This window comes from Equus caballus, chromosome 14 (assembly GCF_041296265.1).
Source record: "Equus caballus isolate H_3958 breed thoroughbred chromosome 14, TB-T2T, whole genome shotgun sequence".
Classification (NCBI taxonomy): Eukaryota; Metazoa; Chordata; class Mammalia; order Perissodactyla; family Equidae; genus Equus; species Equus caballus.
In genome coordinates this window covers 55465634-55488669 of record NC_091697.1, presented here as the reverse complement: position 1 = coordinate 55488669, position 23036 = coordinate 55465634, and the positions used below count along the sequence as shown (strand labels likewise).

At 40.6% G+C, this 23036-nt stretch overlaps 1 protein-coding gene and 1 long non-coding RNA gene across 4 annotated transcripts in view; one reads left to right on the top strand and one right to left on the bottom strand.

The window, feature by feature from the left end:
• TRPC7 (transient receptor potential cation channel subfamily C member 7) overlaps window positions 1-20304 on the bottom strand; it is a 135253-nt gene extending 114949 nt beyond the window's left edge. The window contains exons 1-4 of one of the 2 annotated variants that reach the window (XM_023617656.2): window positions 20237-20304; window positions 19933-20154; window positions 17080-17223; window positions 8137-8914 (exon numbers count right to left, since the gene is read on the bottom strand). In XM_023617656.2, coding sequence (XP_023473424.1) covers window positions 8137-8914; window positions 17080-17081 — 780 coding nt within the window. In that variant the 5' untranslated portion in view covers window positions 17082-17223; window positions 19933-20154; window positions 20237-20304. Of the gene's footprint in view, window positions 1-8136; window positions 8915-17079; window positions 17243-19932; window positions 20155-20236 lie in introns of those variants that run through there. The other variant, XM_070234280.1, reaches the window with a different exon arrangement.
• LOC111767806 (uncharacterized) overlaps window positions 1-23036 on the top strand; it is a 293689-nt gene that overhangs the window by 115127 nt on the left and 155526 nt on the right. The window contains exons 5-6 of one of the 2 annotated variants that reach the window (XR_011425567.1): window positions 17117-17287; window positions 17712-17810. The exons of the other annotated variant lie outside the window; for it this stretch is intronic. This is a non-coding gene — a long non-coding RNA (uncharacterized lncRNA). The remainder of the gene's footprint in view (window positions 1-17116; window positions 17288-17711; window positions 17811-23036) is intronic. 2 annotated transcript variants of the gene reach the window in all.

Genomic DNA, 23036 nt, shown 5'->3' with positions numbered 1-23036 from the left:
CTCTGCACTGACAGTGCCTTGTAATGATCAGTTTGGCGAAGCCTGGGGCATGCCCTTCTCTACCTCCAAAGGTCAGGGTGGAAAATCGGAATCCTCATTACTCTCCTGCCCTCCTGCTACTCCACTGGAGGAAAAGATAAAGAGCTGGCTCTTTTTTGCCTCCTATTCCTGTGGCTCTCCATTGCTGGGACATCACTGGGAAGCACTGAGAGGCCCCAAGGACAGGAGAAGGAGGGTTCTGGGAACTCACAGACAAGAAAGCTGTCCTGGGAACAGCCAGGAACTGGTCACCTTCTCTGACTGTATTGTTGCTCCAGCTCCATCTGTGATGATTCACCCGCTGGTTGAGATGCTCTGGTCCTTCTGTATTCATGTGCCACTCACCCCCTTCCTAGGAGTACCTCCGCTTCCTATAGCAATCATTCAACTCCTCCCACTCTTGTCTCCTCCACTCCATTGTCTACAGAGGGCAGAGTGGATCTTTCCAAACTGTAGATATCAGTCACTCACTCTTCTGTTGAAACCTTCCAGTGGCTCCCCATTCAGTTTAAAATGAAGTCCAGCCACCAATGGTAAGGCCATGGCTGAGGTGTTATTCAGCTCCTTTGTGACCTGCTACCTCTCCTCTTTACTCCCTACAGTAGACCCATACTGAAGTACTCGCAATTCTCTGAGCCTCTCTTTCCCCTCTCTGCACTGGGTTATTTCATGTGCAATTTATATGCCTGGAACCATCCTTCCCATTCCTTACTATTTGTTTATCTCTCCCATACCCTCAGGTTTCTCTTAAACATTGTCTCCCCTGAGAAATCTTTAAACACATGTACACACACACACAAGCACACACAGAGTCAGCTGTCCCACTTCATCAACTCTTTGAAAACTGCCCTTTTACTGCTTAGCATGCAGCACAATTTGTAAAGCTCTGTTTATTTGTGTGATTCTATGAAGAAGACCTGCCTTCTCCCCTGGACTGTCAGGTCCTCGAGGGCAGGGACTTGGTTTCTCTTGTTCATCATTTCATCCCAGCACCCACCCCAGAGCCTGGCTCTAACTAAAGGCTTAGTAAGCGATTGTTGCATGAATGCTGCATTTTCAGATGGCCCTGTAACTAGGGTCCATCCAGCTCTGATATTCTGTGGGTCTACAGATAACACCAGCATCCCACCCTCCTGACATCTATTCCCCACATTAAGCTGAATGTGAATTTTCTGCTAATAAAACACAAGCCTCTATGTTGATGGTGTGTGCCGCATACTTGATTAACATTATCCTATTATGATTAATTTATATAGCATTGTAACTTCTTTTTCAGAGAAAAATCCTGTATTTCCATCATTTCCATTTAATTTGTGCTACTACTCATTGACTAATATTCTCTAAGAACTGTCTCTATTTTCTCCATATCTCTGATATTTCAGACTGATAGTTGCACTTGTATAGGAAATGATTTTTTTTCCCAGTTTATTTTGTGTCTAGTGATGAATCTTTTCCACGGAGATATTTTTCAAGAAATAATTTCTGTCTGTGTTTGGCAGGAGCTGTGCCTGCCCGTTTGCTCCCTCCTCCTCCTTTGCTCCTCTCTCTTTTCTGCCCACGTCGCTTCTTTTCACAGCAGTATTTTAGCAGCACTCTAGGCTTGTTCAGTTTCAGTGGTCTGCATTTTTCCAATTGGAAAATATTCCCTTGGCCTATTTTTAACCATGGAGCTCACATGTACAGCCTAGACTTTTTCTTGTTCTGGAAAGATCTGCTGGGGGTTAGGTGAGGGGAGAAAGCTTAGCAGAAATCAGGAAAACCCTCTGAATAGAGGAGGTGCTGAAACTTAAGCTGTATTTATTAGGAGGAATCTAGTGGGCTTTGGGGAAAAAAAGGGATCTCCACTGAGCTCTCTGGGGGAAAGTTATGTACTTATTAGGGGTCAGGTTCTCTGCAAAGAGTTTTCTATTCTTCATCTCTTTTAATCCTCACCAACACCCTGGGAGGTTATTATTCATTAATTCACTCACAAACTCATTTATTTACTGAGCTAATATTTACTGAGTACCTAATATGTGCCAGGACTTTCTGGAGGTTAAATGGGATGAGGCATAGCAAGCTCTTGATCTTAACAACTAACAAGGAGAATCCTGATGTCATTTCCAGAGACTAGGGTAAGAGCAAGTGTTTGCATGGGGAAAACAAGCGCTCTGTTTTGGACATGTTACAGTTCTAATACCTACTCTCCTCGCAACTAACCCCCATTTTTCAAGTAAGAAAACCAACTTCCAATAGAAGCCCAAGATTGCATGGTTGCCAGGAGATGGCACTGGGACTGGAACCCAGGTCAGTCTGATTCAGGTCAGCCAAGCTTTCCTCTCCGCTCCACAGCCTTGAGGAAATGAAGCATGGCTGCACAGGGTGCTCACCAGAGTGAGTCTCCTGCCCTTGTCCTCATCTAGCAAAGTGGTTTCCTTTATCCACCTGAATACCTGTCACCCAATGAACACTGTCTCCCTGTATTTTAGAGGCTGATACTCTTAGCATAAACCCTGGAAAAGGAAAATCATTTAACTTTAGGCATTAGTTGTGACCCAATGAAAAATTGTCATTAAAGGACAGATTAATTAGCTAATTTTCCCATGATGACTCATTAATGAATTCTCTGGTGAAAGTGCTCCTCCAGACACTTAGGTAGAAAAATAGAAAAAGACAAAGCTAACGTGGGCAGAAGTCACTTCTGTCCCTTCTCCTGAGATAAGCCAATCGCTGGATCTTGCTTTCAGATGTGGAAGCCTGAGATCCTGACCCCAGTGTGGACCTGTCAACCGGCATGCATGCTCTGACCACACCTTACCTGCACATGCTTAGTTGGGAGCCGTCCCATCACAGCTCATCACCTGACATCTGTGATCTTTCTCTTTTCTGCTTACATTCTGCATCATCAGATGCTCAAGCAGAGGGCTTGGGTGACACAGTCAGATCCCTAAGTGTATGGGGATGATATATAAGTGAATACTTTCAGGAGTTTTCTGCCAAATTCTCTTAAGAAAAAAGAAAAAAACTTGCCTTTAAGACCTGCAGCCTTCACAGCTTAAAAAATATTTTCCCAAAGGAAAAGGAAACAATTTTTAAGTCATTTCCTACATGTTAAGGCAGGGATTTGTTTATACTACTTATACCAAGCTTTCAAACTTCAAGGAAATGATTTTCCCGGGGTGTCGGTTTGTAGAATTTAAAAATCCTAAAAATATTCAAAGCATGTGAGAAACAGATGCAAATACAGATACTGCTGGAGGCTGGGGGCAGTGGGCTTATTCAGCCTTCAGTACTGCCGCAGGCCCTGGGTGGGCCTTTACTCAACCCTCCTGGCACCCTGGCTCCAGATGACCAGAGTTCAAATGTGCTCTGAGCTCTCCCAACAATACAAAGTCACTCCTCATCATGTCTCCCACCTCTCTCCTCTTTCATTTTGATAAGTTTGCAAGCAGATTACAAACTGTCTTCTCAACATTTTTACCTTCCACAATGGGATCTCACTAGAGATCATAGCAGGTGGCAAATTGGTCTGATTTATCATTATTTGCATTTTTAATTTGTGGTATTTTAGGCCCAGAGAGTTTTTTTTTATAGGTCTTAAAATGGAAACATAAACATTGATACATAATTCATTATCTGTTTTTCGTAATACATGTGGTTAACATCCCATTGACAAACAAAAAACTCATCAACGCTTTAAGCCAGACGAAGTTACAGCTTTAGCTCTCTTGGCCCTGCGCTTCCCCTCTGTGGTTTATAAGAATAAATTGCTTGGGACTGAAGCACCATCAGCAACCTCCATGCTGATGTTTTGTCAACAGGAAAAGCCTTCTCAGCTGTAGCTTTTTATTACTCAGAATGACCAAATCTTAAATACCTAAGGTGAAGTGTTGGGCTTCCACAATTCTCTGACTTGGGAACATTGGGTACTTTTAAATTTAAGCAAAAGGTTAGAGAGCAAGAGGGATACCTCCAATCCCCATCCTGCTTTCTCTTTCTTTCCAAAGCCCTAAACCTCACTCTACAATCTTCCCTTGTCGTCCTTGCCTTCCTCTTTCCCTCCCTGCTCCTGCTAGGCATTGCTCTTGGCATAACTCTAAGTTGGAAGAAAGATTAACACCCATAATCTTTTTGAAACAACAGCTCCACAGATAAACAACGTGCATAGACAGAAAGCCCAGGAATTTGACTGGGAAGACACCAGCAAAATAAAGGGACCTGGAGCAATTTTATCAGAAGGATGACCAGTGAAGAAAATCAAGCAGACTAATTCAAGAGAAATGTTGAGACCTTATTGTGTTCTTGGTGGCAGAAGCTGTAATTGAACTGAGATAGAAAAATTCCTTATTTTCCCATGCTACTCCCCGTGGCTCTACAAAGAGAGAGCCCATTCCAGCAAGATGGAATGCCTCTGAATAGTCTGTCCCACTCCGATCTTCCCCTTCTCTATCTCCTACTGCATAGGTAACCAATCAACCAAAATGTCATTTGTGGGCAGTACTCCCAGACTCCACATGTTAGGTATTGTGGGCAAGACCAAGAAGAGACCCTGTGCCCTCCAGGTGTTTAGTGGCCATTGGCACCATACAGTGCGGCATATGATTGGTCTGCAGTTATTTAGTGTATGTTGGTTTTATCCCCTTAACCATCCCATTTCACCACACCCATCAAATAGCTCTACTAAATCCATATGTGTAGGAAGAGTTTAAACCATAGATAAAAGTGATCACTTGCTTCATCAGTTGAAATGATTATCCTTTTAGGATTTCCTTCATTCCCTTCATCAAGTATTTATAGAATACTTACTGGATTACTGGGCACCATTCAAGGCACTAGGAAGGCCTCAGTGGCCACATTGAGTTTTAATACCTTTGACCCAAGAAAATTAGAGAGACATAAGAAAATCTTTGAACAGCTGCATAATTTCCACCCAAAAGTAATGGCTTGCTAGCAGGCATCTGACACCAGCCACAATTTACTGAAGACGTTGACATTGGCTGTACATCTTACTAGTGACTAGAGTCTATTCTAGTGATAAAATGACTCTAAAAACAATAGCCTGGACAACTGAATCCAGGTTTTCATGCATGATGTTTTCTAGTCAGGAAGAGTTACTCCCAGAATGAGTGTTTTAGAGGATCTGGAGGATGACATATGACGTCTCCAGTGAGAACCTGATAGCTTTATTACGCAGTTGATGGCATTGGATCATCTCCATAACACATGGCTATAGCCAGCAATGGGTAGCCCCTTTAAAGCAGAACACACTTCTAAAGAGTGCATTTTAGAACACATACACTTGCTCTTTGTTCTTTTATTATATTTGACTTCCCTCTTGTTAAGTTGCTCTTCTCTCTGAGAAGATTTACAATGTCAGGAATGCATATACAAGGATAGTTGAATAAGTAATAAAGTTCTAAAGGAACACTTATGTTAATTTATAATGCGCCATTTGTCGACAATCTGAAAGACATTATTTCAAACAAAGGTAACTAGGGGGATGTTAATAACCAGCAAATGTATTTATGCTAACTCTTATTCTGAGTAAATCATTGCATTGTAGAAAGGATTTGTCATATTGTTAGTAGTGTTCTTAATTGTCCACAATTTTCATAATCTACTTTTTAAATCAAAATATCATAGTAGATGCTTTCAACAAACTTCCAGTTTTAGATATTATATATACTGAAATATGCCAGATTTGGGGTTTTAGTAAAGGAAACAAATGGCTGAGATGTAATTCCAAATGTTAGTCTAGCATCATTTTATTTAGTAAGGCTGGCATGCTCCCAGATTCCAGATAAGTAGACAATCGTGCAATTATCCAGATAATCTGATCCAAAAAATATTTTTGCTTGAATTTTTTTTTCTTGGCTAGACATATCTAAATTAATTGGCTTAGCCATTTCTTTTACATGGCCTGTGGTGATTCAGTCTGAAGCCCAGGGAACAAACAGAATTCCACCAAGTTTCCTTGGGACATCTTTAGCCATATTGTTGGTAAGAGGAGTTTATTGTACAGAAACAAGGAAAGAAGAGCCAGTAGCTCCATTCCTTGGGAGCTTCTTTGGGTAATCTCTACATCTACATCCATCAGGTTTTCTAGATGAGGCTATGAACAATGCAGGATTTAGGGAAGTGGCTCTAATTCAGTAGATGGGTCCAAGATGGGGGAGCTGATGGGGTAACGTTAGTTTAATTATAGAATTCTTCATCTATTCACAATTTGCAGTGCCCTGCAACTTCCTGCAGGCCTGGCTTTTCTGAACTTGGCTATGGTGATCCCATTCCTATAGACAGGCTTCCATGGCTTCATGCACGCACAACTAAATTGTCCCCATCTTTGGTCCCAGTGCCTCACATCTAAATCCTCTGATTCATCTTACCTACCAGTCAAGTAAATTTCCAGAACCGTGGCTTTCATCATTTTAGTTCCCTAAGCACCAACTTTTAGTGGCTTGCCATTTCCTACAGGATAATATTCATAGTGCTCAGCATGACACGCAGGGCCCTCTGAGATCTGCCCTCAACTCATCTCTTTAGCATTCTTCCCTGCGTCCCCCTAGAGGAAGTCTTTATTCTAGTCACATGGAGCTTCTGATCGGTCCCCTGCCTGCTGTGGGCCATTCTAGACCTCACCTTCACTTGCCTCCTCAAAATGCTGACCTTTCTCTTCCCACTGATCCAATTCTTCTTGCTTAGCAAGGCCCAGCCTAATTCTGTTTCCTCCTTTGAGATGTCCCTGAACAACATGGTCCATGGGGCCTCCTTTGCTGTGAGTTAATACCCATCCTTGGCTACCTAATTGGGTCCTATGTAGGGGCAGCTCTTGCACTGACGTCTTGTTTGGACAATAAACTTTTCTCCTGCAGGTGACATCTTTCCTCAGCTCCATTGTCAGCCCTGTATGTGACACCTCTTTGTATGCTCCATGGTATCATAGGCTCTGATTGAAAGGCAGGGTGAGAAATTGTGAGCCAAGTTGTAGTTTCTACTCTTTCAGCCACACATTCTGCAGTGTAGAATCCCTTCATCATTCAGATAAAGACAAATGAAACTCTGAGAAGCCCAAGGGATGAACAAGGTCTCTGACTCATAATTTCCTGGAATGGCTAAGAACTGGTTCTGGGGTCTGAATGCCTAGATTAGAATAATTGTTTTGCTACTAACTAGCTATATGATCTCTCTCTATGTCTGTGCCCTTGTATAAAATGGGGATAATAGTGGTACCCATAGCAATGGTTGTTGAGGAGATTAAACAACAGCATATGGGTAAGGCAATTAGTTCTCAGCATATGGTAAGTGCCCACTTAATGTTTGCTCTTAATTATTATTAAACACTGTGTCAAAAGAATTAAGTCTCAGTCTTCTCTTTCAAGGGAAGTCTCAGTTGACAGTAAAAGCACAGGACTACTATTGAATAATGGACTTTGGAGATGGGTCCCCGTCTCGTGAGCTAGCCTCGTAGGTCCAGGTATGCGCAGGGTGGCTGAATTACAGGGCTGTGCCATTGGCCCATCTACTGGGATGCCAAACTCAATTCTACAGAGACAGCTTTATTTCCATTTTCATGTATCTCCTCCTCAGCCCTTTGACAGGACAATAGTAGTAGCTTGCTAAGTTGTGAAAGGTTGCAGCCAAGTCTTTCTAGCATTAGATATGAGACGATCTAGGATCAACACAGTCTGAGAGGTGAACCAGACAAATTGAAATCATACAGGTGAGACAATCAAGAAGTCCAAGACCTGGACTGGGAAACAACCACAGGCATCCCAGGCACTCCTGAGCTCCCTGGGGCAGAGCTGAGGCATTTCTGCCAGAACCACAATCTCCTCCCGCCTGTGTGCTGCTTGTCTTTTACTGCATGGATTTGTACTTAAGTCACCTCATCACCACATTTACGTGGTTTCAAATATTCTACCTAATGGGTTGCTTTTCCCTCAGACCTACACCTGACACGGGTTGAAGAAGTGCTAATCGTCCCCCATGAGGCCGAACTGCAAGACCCCAAGGCCTTTACCCTGTGTTAGACTGGAAGACAGCCCACTTGGCCACTGGACACACCTGGAAGAGCCCACCGGGCAAACCTGCCTGCGGGTTGGTGGGTGGGAGAGTTACCTTGAATTCAGTCTCAATGTTGGCTAGTCTGGCTAACTCGTTGCTTAGCTCCAGCGCGGTGAGGACAGGGTCTTCACTGGACAGGGACAAGTAGGCGGCACTTGCCAGTCCCTTGTAGGCGTTCATGCGGGAGCGCGAGTGGCTAAATGAGTCCTTCCGCTGCTTCTCGGTGCACTCGTTGCACTTGCAGAAGTAGTCGTGGGGCCGCTCAATGCGGGCGCCCTTGAGCAGGAGGATGTGCACAATCTCATACTCCTGGCAGTGGGCGGCCAGGATGATGGGTGTGATGTCATGGGAGAAGCGCGTGCCGTCCTCATCGTAGGCGTAGAAGTCGTCGTCCCGCAGCTCCTGCTCCAGCGGGCTGAGCGTCAGGCGCTGGCCCTGCGCAAAGGCCGGGTGGTTGAGGATTGCCTCCACAATGCGCACATAGCCCTTGCTGATGGCCAGTAGCAGCGCGTCCCCCACCCGCGCCAGGTTCTCCTTCTTGAGCAGCAGCTCTGTGACTTCCAGATGCTCATTACCGACCGCCAGCTGCAGCGCGTTCTGCCCCATGTAGTCTACACAGTTGAAGTTGAGGGTCTTGGATTCCTCCAGCATTTTCCTGACCACCGGGATGTTGCCATACTCGGCTGAGTCCAAGAAGCGTTCCTCCTCAGGCGTCAGGCTGGTGCCTTTCTCGTTGAACATGTAGGCGGGACCTCGGATGGCCTGGCGGCGGCCCTTCTCCCTCAGTGTCGTGTGCCGGCGCTGCATGTTTTTGAAGGCGTTGCTCCCCAGCCTGTGGGGTGACAAGGCAAAGATGCTGGGTTACTCTGTTTGTGGGTTCCCCAGGGCAGAGCAAACAAAAATTGTTGAGATAAACAAGGAAGTCATGACTGAAATCTTATGTGAAATTATGAAATTTTCCTAGAAATCATTAGCTTATAATTGAGATTAAGAAAAATTGGATAACCTGAACTATTCTTATTCAAAAGAAGAATATCGGCTTAGTTATCCAGCATCTGTGCCCCTTGGGTGGAGGAGTGGCAGCAGAGCTGAAGTGTGGGTTTGCTTGGAACGTAATGGGAGATGGAGGTGGAGAGTGTGCGGTAGTGATGTGGTGGAAACAGGCCAAGGGCTGCGGGTTTTATTTCCATTTGTGCAAAGTTGAGCATGTCACTTAACTTCCCTGTGCTTTGGTACAGTGCTTCTCCGCGCTTTTACCTATACAATGTGGGTAACTTTTTGTGTGCCATCGACGCCATAAGAGGATTAATGAGGTGATGTGCATATAGAAAGTGTTCAGTCACTGTTGGCTTTATTCTGTCCCCTCCTGCCTATTGGTATGCCTAGTTCTCCAAGGGCACTGCCATAGAGGTGGCCACCACAGACACTGCTGCCACTGGCTCAGGTGTGTCACCACTGAGCTCCCTGCATTATGACAAAACTGCAGTAACAGGCAAGTGTGGCCACATACCTCTGTTTCTACATTTAGTGCTATGTTATATGGGGACTATGCTTCCTTTCTGGTCCCCATGCAGCCTAAGCACCGACTAAGGGGCAAGATGTGGCAGGGAGCAGGCCTAGACTCATTGCTACTTACTGTTGACCACTGAAGTAGCCCTTCTGAGGAAATTCAGTCATAGCTTCTTAAGATCAAACATGGATGGAGGAATAGGTCAATTGATATGTTGGGTTTATTTCTAACTTGTCGTTGTTTCCCATTGTGGCATAGTGTGGAGGTAATACTAGTCCTACTAATAATAGCAGTTAACATTTCTTAAGTGCCTACTGTATGCCAGGAACTATACCAAGAAGTTAATATACTTCACATATATTACTTGTGTAGTTCTTGTGTCAACACTATAAGGTAGATATTATTATTATCCTTATCTCAGATGAAGATCCTGAGACAAGTGGGACTGAAGAACAGGATTTGAAGTCAAAAAGGTCTGGAGCAGGCATCCTGGCTCCACCTTTTGCCAGCCTCGTGACTATGGACAAGTTACCTAACCTTTAGTTTGCAGGATTTTAAAATGGCGGACTAGGGGCTGGCCCCATGGCCGAGTGGTTAAGTTCACACGCTCTGCTGCAGGGGGCCCAGTGTTTTGTTGGTTTGAATCCTGGGCGCGGACATGGCACTGCTCATCAAACCACACTGAGGTGGCATCCCACATGCCACAACTAGAAAGACCCACAACTACGAATATATATCTATGTACCGGGGGGCTTTGAGGAGAAAAAGGAAAAAAATAAAAAATCTTAAAATGCCGGACTAAGAGAATAACAGCTATAGTGTAATTTGAGCTTCAGCTGGATACCCCATTTCCAGCTAGCCTTGAAACCTTGAGCAGGTCCCCAGCTCAAGATGCTTTAACTGTTAAATAGAGAGGCTGGACCAGATGTCCCCTAACTCTTTACAAACTTGAACATCTCAAGCTTTTCTGATTCTCCAATTGCCCCTACCCATATCTTCTATTTTCCTTTTCTATTCTAACTAATAAACCTATTATATATTATACTATATTATATTATATTATAATAAATCTATTATATATTAAATAATCTAGTAAATATTATTTGAACAATATGAGTGGCATACATTTCAAAAAGGGAATATCTGTTCTAAAGAGTAAGTACTTGGGGATTTGTCTTGATCTATTTTCCACGTTCCCAGTTGTCTTGTTGTTACTGATCGTGTCTCCATGCATTAAGAATACTCAGTACTTCACTTAAACCAATTGTAACAAGCAAGCAAACAAAAGTAATCGCAGAGGAAGTCTTTTAAGTTAAACTGAGTGTTTTGAGATTTTAAATTTTGGGCTCCATTTAGGTTTCTGCTCATTTTTCCTTTTGACCTGCTCAAACCCTTTTGGTTTTAGCTCCTTTAGGGGGCCCTATCTAGTACAGAGCAAAGACTTGGAGGTCAGAATCTGTACTCTAATCCTGCCTAGGCCTGAGTCACACTTCTTAGGAGAAGCTGCTAAATTATTCAGGGGAGCAGTTTCTTCATCTGCAAAAAGTAGAAGGAATAATTATGGGCAACTCCCTCAAAAGGCAACTGTGGGTCATAAATCCTGATTAAAGAGCTCTGTGCTCCTTTAGGAAGAGTGTCTGAACTGCCATCCACTTTTCTAAAGTACACTTTGGTAAGAGATTTCTGGGAAAAAGATTCTCAGGATTCAAGTTGATAAGCTCCTTCTGAGCCAGTTTCTCTCAACAATACTATCATTCCAGGGAGAGAGGCTGCTCACTGATGCCGAAGCAGATTGGGACTGTTTATTGGGAGTCCAACAAAGATCTTTACAGGAGAGAGGGACTCACAAATAGGATGCAGGCATTTATTATTATAGGATTTCAGAAGGCGAGGAAAAGACTGAGTTGAAAGCTAAGCAATTTACTCATTTGTGTTGCCAAAGGGCTTGTTTCAGAGGATGTTATAAACTCAGTTTCAAGGTCTGTCATCTAGGTGCAAACAGTCAGCAGGGAATTGAGCCCACAAAAGACTAGTAATCTTTCTAATGGAATTACTCAGCCTGTCCTATGTTGAGGCTTCTACCCCTCTCAGGAGCACCTCTCTGGACTTAGCTATCACAACTCAACCCAAGAAGAGGCAGTTTCCACTCAAGAGCATCTGAGCAGTACGCCAGAGATGAAACGTCAGCTATCCTAGAAGGAATTGGCATTGAGCTTGATTCCATGTCACTTTTTCATTAGAGGTCTGCTCAAGAGGGAGAATAGGTCAGACTTCAAGGTCAAGAGTACACAGCTATTACACAGCAACAAGCCATGGAGAGATTAATTCAAAGGAAATATAACTACTGAACCAAGTCAGAGCAGAGAAGCGTTTCACAAGGAACATATAAATACCCTATCTAAATTCAGAGTCCATAGGAATATCATAGGCGCTGCAGCCTACAAGCTTAAAGGATGTTAAAGCATCATTTGTTAATTCCCCTCATTAAACAAACAAACATAAAAAACAAGGTATTAGCATTCTTATATTTTAGGTGGAGAAACTGAGGTAAGTGAAGCAAAGTGACTAGACCTTAGCGCAAATAATTATCTGCACAAGAGTAGCACATCATATAAACCATGATGCTTCCATAACAATTATGTTTTATCAAAAAAATACACGTATGGCTGGTATTTGTCAGAAGTTAAAGTGTCCTCATCACTTGACATGCATTTTCTTGAATGACCTTGAAAGCAGACACCCAGATGTAGTAAGAAACAAGCCTCTCTTTCCCAGGCTTTAAAACCTCAGCTTTGGGGATACATTTGGATATCAGTTCTGCTCCTTTCTTGGCAGAATTTGGCATTGATGAAACCTTATGGGCCTTGAAGTCATGTATGCCTATAAGCATATAGTGGGATACACTACTCAATGAAATTGCTCGCACCGGAGGGCGTTTCAAAGCAGACCCTGGAGCCACAGGAAGTGATTCAGCTATTGACAAAGGCCTTTTAACCTCACTGAGAGCTTCTTATTAGCTTTGACTCTCTCTTACCCTAATATCCCTGTAATGATGGTTTTTAAACATTTATTTTATTTTTCAGCTTTATTAAGATATAATTGACAAATACAATTGTAAAATATTTAAGGTATACATTGTGGTGATTTGATGTCTGCATACATCATGAAAGGAATCCCACCATCAGGTTGATTAACAGATCCATCACCTCACATATTTATATGTATATGTTTTTTTGGTGAGAACATTTAAGTTCTACTCTCTTAGCAAATTTCAATTATATGATACAGTGTTATCAATTATAGTCACCATGTATTACATCGGATCTTCTGACCTTATTCATCTTATAGCTGAAAATTTTCACCCTTTTATGAAGCTCTCCCTATTTCCCCCATTAAAACATTTATACACCTATGAATATATTTAGCCACCATGTCCTTGCCATTCAGTCTTGACATTATAGGTAGGCTTTAGCCCTACATTTAATATGGGCTGGAAAAAATCCACAAAAGATGATATGTCAGAAAGATAAAGTCTTTTGATCCCTAATAGCCGATGGCCAAAGCTCTCGCTCATGAATCAGATGTGTTGCTCTGCTGGACAGTGCAGATCTTATCACAGTTTTAGGGCCAATAATGAAGAAAATGATTCTTCCTAAAATGCAATTAGCACTTGATTGCCATTACTTTAATATTTTTCTTAAAAATGAACTTTGAATGCAAATACCTTTTTATTTGCATATATTATTGAGATAATGAGTGATCAAACTCATCAAACACCTCAATTAAGATACTGTGTTTTTCATTTTCCATAAATGCATACATTGACATTTGATGTCATTGAGAAGAAGGGTTCCAATGGAAACAAAACCGTATTTGAGAGGAGGACTGATTATTAAACTCCCTCTTGATCCTTTGGTTGCTATTTTTACCAAGCTGCTCTTACAGATGCATCAACTAGTTGAAGGAAGCCAGATGTCAGTGATCCATGAAAAGTATAAATTCTGTACCCTAAGTCCAGCTGCAAATGAGCACGACCATAAAGCTTTTTGGACACAGGGATTGTGGTTAATTACTGATGAAAAAAGGCAACTTAATCAAAATGTCTATTTAGAGAAATTTGTTGTCTATTTTGGAAAATTGGTGCATACACCATAGATCTCCATGGAAATTATCCCAGTCTGAGACCAATTCAGTCTGTCACATTTCAGAACTGAACGTAGAGCCACACGAAATCTAGGAGTCAGGTCAGTCACCTAGGAAAACCTACCTCTGGTCTGTGCATCCTCTCCAAGTGTACATATTTTGAGGTTTAATCAAGAGCAACAGTGATGAAATAGTCAAGTGATTTGGAGTCTTCTCCTAAACCTTAATTCTCTTACTAATAGAAAGGGAATAATAAAATGTATCCTCCATGTGCCTCAGGACCACAGTGAAGCTGAAATAATGTATATCAAATGCCCTGGATACTGGAAAGCCTTATACAAATGTCATATGATAATGATCAAAACTTACGTATCAGTACACTTAAGTAAATGATTATAAATTGGCTTATGTTTTACTCTACACTAATATATTCAGCTTAGCTATTTTTCTAAATGACTATATAATAGTGATAGTTAACATATATTACACATTTGCCATGTACCAGACACTGTGCTAAGTACTTTATATCAATTATTGTTTTAAATTCACACAGATCATAAGTTTAGCTATTCTCCTTGATGACTAATCATAATGATTAACATTTATTACACATTAACCATGTTGCAAGCACCATGCTGAGTACTTTTGTGTATTATCATTTTGAATTCTCATAAACTGCTATATGATATAGATGCTACTGTCATTCCCACTTAACAGATGATGAAATGAGGCCTAGATAAATGTCCACTTTTGCCAAGGCTGCACAACTTGTTAACAGTAGACCCACTATTAGGAGTCTAATTTGTCTGATTTCAAAGCCCATGTTTTCGGCTGGTATGCTGCTGCCATCCATCTTCCTCCTGCATTTTTTATAAGTTTCTTTAGACTGTAAATTTTTCTATTAGACTGCAGGATCTTTGAGGGCAGGAAATTATTTATTTGTATGGTGCATATACCTGCTGCCTAGTACTCCTGATGCCTGGCATTTGGTGCATGGTCAAATAACTTAATTCTTAAATACTTGAATTTGGGTTTGTCATTAAAGAAGACCAATAAAATAGAGATGTTAGTGTTTACCAGTGTCATCCTTCTTACAAATACAGGAGCCATGTAATCCTGTAACTGCTATTTCCTATTTGTAACTGACAACTTTTTAAGTAAGTTATGAGTTCTAAAGCAAAATTAGTTTCCAGTAAGCTCCGCTATAAATAATGGCCCATAAATTGCTAGATGAGACAGTCAATATCAGAAGGTGTTTTAAGCCCTTTGGATGACTGTGGCAGAAAACTGAGGCATTCTCACTTTTCTAAAACACTCCTGAAAAATTTTATGTATTTCCAAAGGCTTCCAACTTATTTCTAAGTATCATCTTTCTTATTCTGTTGACGTTGAAGTGAGATAATGCATGTAAATTACAGTGCAGTACAGTAAGTGCTGTACTAACATTGGATAGTATTAACTATTTTAATTTAATATAATTATAATTATTGTGGATCTAAAGCATTCAAGTTCCCACCTAAGCTGGCGACAATAATTTGCTTGTACAACACATGTATTTTAAATAAAAGAAAAAAGATATCCACCTATTTACCCCATGAATATACATGAGTTCATATACCTCACCAGTGAGGTTCTACAGGAAACATGCAAAATATCCTTCTGCTTATCCATTACAATATTGCGGTGTACTTTCCAAACAGTTCTGCACATGCAGGATATTTTTTTCCATTGCATCTTGGATTGAAAAATATTACCTAGTACTCCTGAATGTTAATAAATGATTTTATCAGCAATTTATTTTTCATCAAATGATATCATTGAGAAGAAGTTATTCTCAGTATTTTCAAACTACCTTATGTATTAACTCTCCAAGTATAACTAGTGCTTTGTGTGTGCTTCTTTTATTCTTCTTTCTTTTTAAATCCTTGTCTTTTTGCAACTGGGGAGTTATGAAACCTGATGTCTATATCTCACTGGGTATAGCTCCCAATAGAGTTGAAACAACAAGTTCTAATAGTTACGTATTATTTTCCCCCAAAGATTTGTCTTGGAATAAAATACATATGTGTAACCTTTCAGTTGTTTCATTGACCTCTGTGACAGAAGAGTCTGAAGTGAACATCTACCATCAAGAAAATAAGAGATACTCTTAAGTTGTGAAATGACAATACTGAAAAAAGCATGCTGAATATTTATCTGGGGAAAATGTCAATTGCTTTTCCTAAGCGAGAGATCCCTGGCAGCTCTCATCCAGAATACCACATGCATCCGAAATTAGCCTCAGTGAGGCTCCACATAGTTCTGATTTTTTTCTGGGTTAATTACTGCCTAAAGGAGTTAGCTGGTCTACATGCCCCTAAGCTTAGGTGCGAGTATTTTTGGAAATAAATTTTTATGAAATTATAATTGTGACATAGAACCTTGGCAAGTTGTTAAATAATTGAACCAATATCATTGTTTAAAAGATCTTACAGAGTGAGTTTGAATCATATCTATAATGAATATTCTGGATTAAATGTGAATTCATTCATAAATCTGATTTGTGCCCAGTGCTTTAGAAATAGGACCCACCAGCAGGTGGCATTCTGAGGCAAAAATTCACTCAGTGCCACAAGACAGGGTCAATCATTATTGCCTCTTTCAAATCTACCCTGAATCCATTAAGCCTTTAAATTACAATGAATGAAAATAGCATCCTGGTTATGTCTACTCAATCATACTTAAGTGATTACAACTTCAAACTTAAAGAGGGAGATTCTGTTTTCCAGAGTTTCAAAGCTTGTGTCAAAACCCTGCCCAGATTACATCTCTTATTAAAAGCGTTTTCGTTTTGTTGAAATGGGTGTCTAAAGGACATATTTTCAACAAAAAAGAGGAAAGAAACATAGCAATTGCTTTCTTCTCACCCATCATCCTTTAATGGTGACTACTTTTTAGAATACAGACTTCTTCTTCCTCCTACCCCATATTTGTGTTAAGATAAATACAACCACAAAAAATATCGAATTAAAAGGCTATCAGCAGTGAAGTAGGAGGAGAAGAGACAAGGCACATATTCTCTTCTAGGAATAAAACTGCGCTCCAGCACAAAAGGACTGAGCTACCAGGATGAGTTGTTTATTTCTAAATGGCTTTGTAAACTTAGACTTTCAACGAAAAGTGAAAAAAAAAATTCTCTATCAACCCAACAAATAAGAAAGATTTCTGATCCAGATTTATATCCAAAAAGCCGAGCAATGCAAAAGAGGGAGAGTGCTAATAAATAAAAGTTTAATTCCATATTTCAGCCAGAAAACAACCTCTGCTGAAAAAATCAATATGAAAGAATCATCAAAGCTGCTTACATTGAGAGTGTAATACGCAGACTTGTCGCTCCTCTAGATGACCGGAATCCGGTGTTGAGTCCTGGGAATCTGGCTCCCCATGGTTGGTAGCGGAGGAGATGCCGCTCTCCGTGGTGCTGAAGTATAGAGCTGGTCGAGTGAGAGCTGGTCGAGAGAGTGGAGTTGTGAGGATGTGAAAGCGCGCTCCGCTGTCCTTTGTGCTGCAATGGTAAAAACCCGCCTTCCGAGGCCGACCCGCCTTACGGTCCCTTTCCTAATCTAGGGGAAATTTCCCAGGGAACATGACGAAGAAAGATCTGTGTGTGAGACTGGCATGCAGGGTAGTGATGGGTGGTTATAGTCCCCACCCCCTCTCCCAGACAGTAGCTTTGAAAGGACGGTAGCAACTCTGCCTTTCTACCATAGCTCTACAGGATTTTTACCTGCCCCCTCTCATGCCCCAGCACAGCACAGACAGCACAGAACACACACACACACACGCACGAACACACACACACACACACAAACACACACCCCTCAGTTATATAAGGTAGCAGGTTCTGTCTCCTGGGGCAGAATATTCATCTGTTTAGATAAATGAAAAATGAGAAATGAACTGGTTTCCAACCTGTTGTGTCTGTGTGTGTTTACAGAAAGGGAGTTGAGAAGAAAACTAAAACCAGAGTAACCTGAAGAATGACCAAAGTGGTTTCCTTTAGAAAGCTTTGAGGTCACATCCCCCTTTGTCTTCCGTAAGTGATGTATCTTCTACCTGTACCCTTTTGTTTCATGATCTTTTAGCATTGTCTAGGATCAGGAAGAGGTCAGTGGTATAAATAAGTTTGATGTTAATAACCAGACTTTAAAAGCTTTAGCTTTCCATTTGTAACTTTTCAATTTTTGAAAGAAAATTCCTAATGCAAAAACCCATTTTTCCCATACTCCACCCTCACCAATTGCTAGGTTAACAAATGGTCTACAATTCTTAAACATTAAAGTATTTTGATGGCCTCATTGGAGAGAAATTTCTTTAATTGAAATATTGCCTGTGTGAGAGAAACCAGAATTACTCCCAGGATCTACCTGGGTCACTGGACAATAAATTGGAGTGCTTATTCTTTGAAACTAACTCATGGGTTAACAAGTGAACTCTGTAAGGACTGTCTATGTGTGCAAATGCAATATTTAGGATTAAAGAGTTGGCTTATAATGTATTTTGTACAGTGCCATTCTAGGTTTATATGCAAATGAGATTGCATTGGTTCATTAATATGGTACTAGCATTTTATCTGGAAACAACATGGTGTGTGGGTAAAGACCTGGAATTTCCATTCACTTGTTAACTGTTTGACCTTGGGAATAATACTTAACCTCATTGAATCTCAGTCTCCTCATATGTAAATTGTGGGTAGTAATGCTTTTTTTCCAAATGTGTGGTGATAATTAATTGAAATAACATTTACAAGGCACCCGGAAGACTTATCATTTAAGTGGTGCGTAATACGTTTGAGTGTTCTTCCTCTCCTTCTTACTCAAGAGAAGTTAAAGTAATTCTCTAGTTAAAATTTTCTGAAAAGCACGACGACAAACTAATTTTATTCCTATAAGCCTCCACACAAGCTTTCCAATGTTGATGATTTTGCTTTACTGGATAAAATATTTTTTTAAAGATTTTAATTTTTTTTCTTTTTTCTCCCCAAAGCCCCCCAGTACATAGTTGTATATTCTTCGTTGTGGATCCATCTAGTTGTGGCATGTGGGACGCTGCCTCAGCGTGGTTTGATGAGCAGTGCCATGTCCGCGCCCAGGATTCGAACCAATGAAACACTGGGCCACCTGCAGCAGAGCACGTGAACTTAACCACTCAGCCACGGGGCCAGCCCCGGGATAAAATATTTTTTTAAAAGAAATTTGCTTAAAATTAAGACTTTAAAAAATTTTACAGTCTTGAAGGAAAACGGGATTTTATTTTTAATTAAAATCAGCAGCAAATACGTTTAACTCATTTGAGTAAAATGTTAACAAATTAAGAGCTATTAAGTATTACATTGAAGTATAGAACAAAATATGTGAAGCCAACAAAAATGTCTTAGACAACCACAAAGTTAGATCGCTGTGACACTAATATCTTTTCTATTTGGATCCTCATCTTAATTATTAGTGAAGCAATATAGAATAAGACACTCTTAATTATAAAATGCTTTCTTAAGAATACTGGGTTGTGGGGGCCAGCCCGGTGGTGCAGCGGTTAAGTGCGCATGGTCCGCTTCGGTGGCCCGGGGTTCACCAGTTTGGATCCCAGGTGCGGACATGGCACCACTTGGCAAGCCATGCTGTGGTAGGCGTCCCACATATAAAGTAGAGGAAGATGGGCACAGATGTTAGCTCAGGGCTAGTCTTCCTCAGCAAAAAGAGGAAGATTAGCAGCAGATGTTAACTCAGGGCTAATCTTCCTAAAAAAAAAAGAATACTGGGCTGTGGCTTTTAGTTTATAATGATAGAGATGAAGTCTTATTATATTCTATTTTTAACAAATAACCAAGGGAATATTTTCATGAAATTCTGACATGAACTATGTTCTTGTTTCTACTCATGATGAGCTCATTAAAAAACAAACCATATTTTTAAAAGTGTGCCAATGATGGTACAACAGTTATATATGTGGAGGAAATGAGCTAATTATTTTACAGATATATTAACTGAAGACAAGTCAGAATCAGGCCAGACAGCTCTTCAAAAGTTATCGGATAAGATGACGTTTAGTGAAGGATCCAGCCTCATTGTCTGCATTATTAGAGAGCTTTATCACTCTAGAGGATATCGTACATGACATTTGGTTCAATAGGTAAATACTTGTAATCTTAAAAATGTTACCTCCATATCAAAATATGATCAATAGTCAAAACGCTGAAGTAATTAGGTCCTCGCTGTCAAAGTGAAAGTTCAGAAGACTATAGATCTCTAAGATTCCTGTGTAGGGTCTTGAGCTTTGTCTTCTCCTAGGCTCACAGTAGAGTGCACACCACTTCTGCTCAAACTTCTCGTGTTTTAATTCTAAATCTTCCATTTTTCAAGTGTTTCCCTCAGTTTTATCACCTGTAAAATGAAAGTAATAACAGTCCCTCTCTTGTGGAGTTATAGTGAGGATAAAATGAGACAACTCACGTAAAGTGCTTACAGCAATGCCCAGCCCGTAGTCAGAGCTCAGTGTGTGTCAGCTTTCATTATTGCTTAACAACTCATTCTATGACCGAACAGTGAACATACATACTATTGATCTGTGGTTCTCAGACTTTGTGTGCTCCTTCATTACCTAACCAGCCTATTGAAAATATAAAAATACAACTGTTTGGTGCTCCTTCCACAGAGAATTGGTATTTTTTCCCAAGAACTTCTGGTAATTCTGATGCAGGTGATTCATAAATCACACTTTGAAGAAGCCCTGACCTGTCTATTGCAAGACTAGGTTGTGTTAGAAACTGCAGCCATGAAAATGAAAGTCTTTTTCAAATGACTGAATCCTTTGGAACACTGATTCTATACTTTTTTCCCCTCACAGAATGTTTCTTAATAGCCCATGCTACTTTGTTCACTTACTGGACAGACCTGGCTATTTCTCCGGGAAAGAAACAGCAATGTACTAAGCAGACTTCTTAGACTTTTGGCTTAAAAACATGATGCAAATCCGTCCCATAGAAAAAAAAATTCTGGTTGAAATTGCCAGAAGCCACTATATTAAGTTCATATTCAGAAAGAATTGGGGATCTCTCTCACCTTGGCTGATGGAGAAGCAATGCTTCTCCAGAGTCAGCACAAGATCTGGTAAAAATTTTGTCCTCTAGACTGTTCTCAAGTCATGAAAAATTGTGTCTTTATTCACAAACAGGTGGGGAGTGACTAGAAATGGCACTATGTCTCAAAGTGATGGTAAGAATAATGCTAATTTAATCCTATTCATTCTTATGCAATTTATGGAAAATTATTGATCTTCCGGTTTGGTCTGTAACTTTGTGGATTTCAATGGTTGTTTCTTTATAGGATTTATATCAGCTATAAATAGTCAGTAATCTATTAAAGATTTATGTAAAAATCAAACAGAAACTAATATGAAATAATTATTTATTCATGGAGATCTTTCAAGGAAGGACTTGCGCAGGGATAGCAGTCAACTGATAGACTCCACCTTTCATATCCTTTAAGGTCTGCCTCAGCTGCAAAGAGCCACCTTACCTGAGGTCATATCTTTTCCTGGGCAGCCTATATCTGGTGGCTGAACAAGGTTAGAGTTTACAGGCCATTTTAGGGACACTCTTATGAGCAATATTTATTCCAGAGTTCACTGCCATATTGGCCAAATTATCATAATCTGATTTTCCTGCCCAATTCTAAATGCTCTCTTCCTTTCATAAATGTTGATCCCTAATAAGTACCTTTCACCTCAAACTCTGTCTCAGTGTCTGCTTCCAGAAAATCTGACCTGATTAACTTGTACCAGGTGTGGTTTGAGAAAGTAGATGTAAGATGGAGTTTGAAGCTGGATCACCACCATCAAACTAGTGGTGCAGAATCCATCACTGGTTATATGTGGAGCACACACAGCTCCTGGAACAAGGTGATGGTCCAGTTCCTAAACTTTCACATGTGCTGAATGGGGAGGTTGTACTGGTGGAAGAGAATACATTTGCAGGTGTGATGTATCATGCATTTGAAATTTAAAGGAGAAATAGTAATAACAAGCACAATGGTATTGGATGGCTATTGTTAAATGCCACTGATGCCCAACAGAAAGATAACGAGTAGTTTAGGGTGTGTAATAGGCAGTTGAAATCCAGATGTAAAAACCAGAGGACCTCTTGGTTATCTACAAAGCTCTTATAAACTCTAGTGGTAGAGTAGAGAAAGTCAAGGTCTAAGTTTAGGAATTATTATTGAGAGGACTGAATTTCAGAGATGACTAAATGCCCAACCAAAATAGGTCTGTCATGCCACAGTCAGCACCTTAGTTAGGAAAATCCAAGATTCTGATGGGATGAGGATATCTGCATGGATGTCTCTGAAGATTTTGAGTTCCCATACATCTCTGAGCCCTCTGAGCCTGCAGACATGGACTAGTCATTCCTATTAGGGGCTAATATCCATCATCCCACATTGGAAGACATTATATAGACCTCTCATCCATGAAGTATCACATGCCTTCCCTAGGACCCACACCATCTTCCCTATTGCCCACAAGGCCTATAACTAGTGTTAGTTTGTACATAGGATCTGAGATGACATTAATATTTAGAGACTCATAATACAGCAGAGGATGTTCTGAGCCTGATAAGGCAGGAAATGGACAATCTCCAAAGGAGCTGCAAGAACTAGTCAACATATACTGGAAGGAGTCATAGGAGTATGTATGGGACTGGATTCTGAGGATGCTTGATCAAGGGGGCCTGAAATAAAAATTGGATAGTGAAGAGTTTATTAACTTGGAAATGTTCTCTTGAATTATAGGATTTAACATTTTGTCAAGGATCCCAAGGGATAGTGTCAACTTACTACTAAGATGGCCCCTGGAAATGTGAAAAAAAACAATGGCTCACATTACAAAAAGTTGAAATGACAGAATTTCCATGGCAGAGCATGGAGGAAGGGAATAAAAAACCTTATAGATGTGGGGATGCTGAGATTAATATGTTTGGCTAAAAGGCCCGTGAAATGATTATGTTTATGGAGCCTGGAGGACACATCTTTTTCTAAAGGCATAAGAAATGCACTGACTAGAAGGGCACCAATATCACTAAATTTTTCAGTGTAGGCTGGGCTGACAATAGGATAGTCTGTTACAGAACTTGGCCCACTGAAAGAAATGGGCATGAGATAACCCTGAAACAATGGAGGTCAGGTGGTGGTACTTAAATGTTCTAAACAAGGCTGTTAAAATATTTTAATGACCAGCAAGACTGGAGGGGAGCCAAAAGGATATAACCACA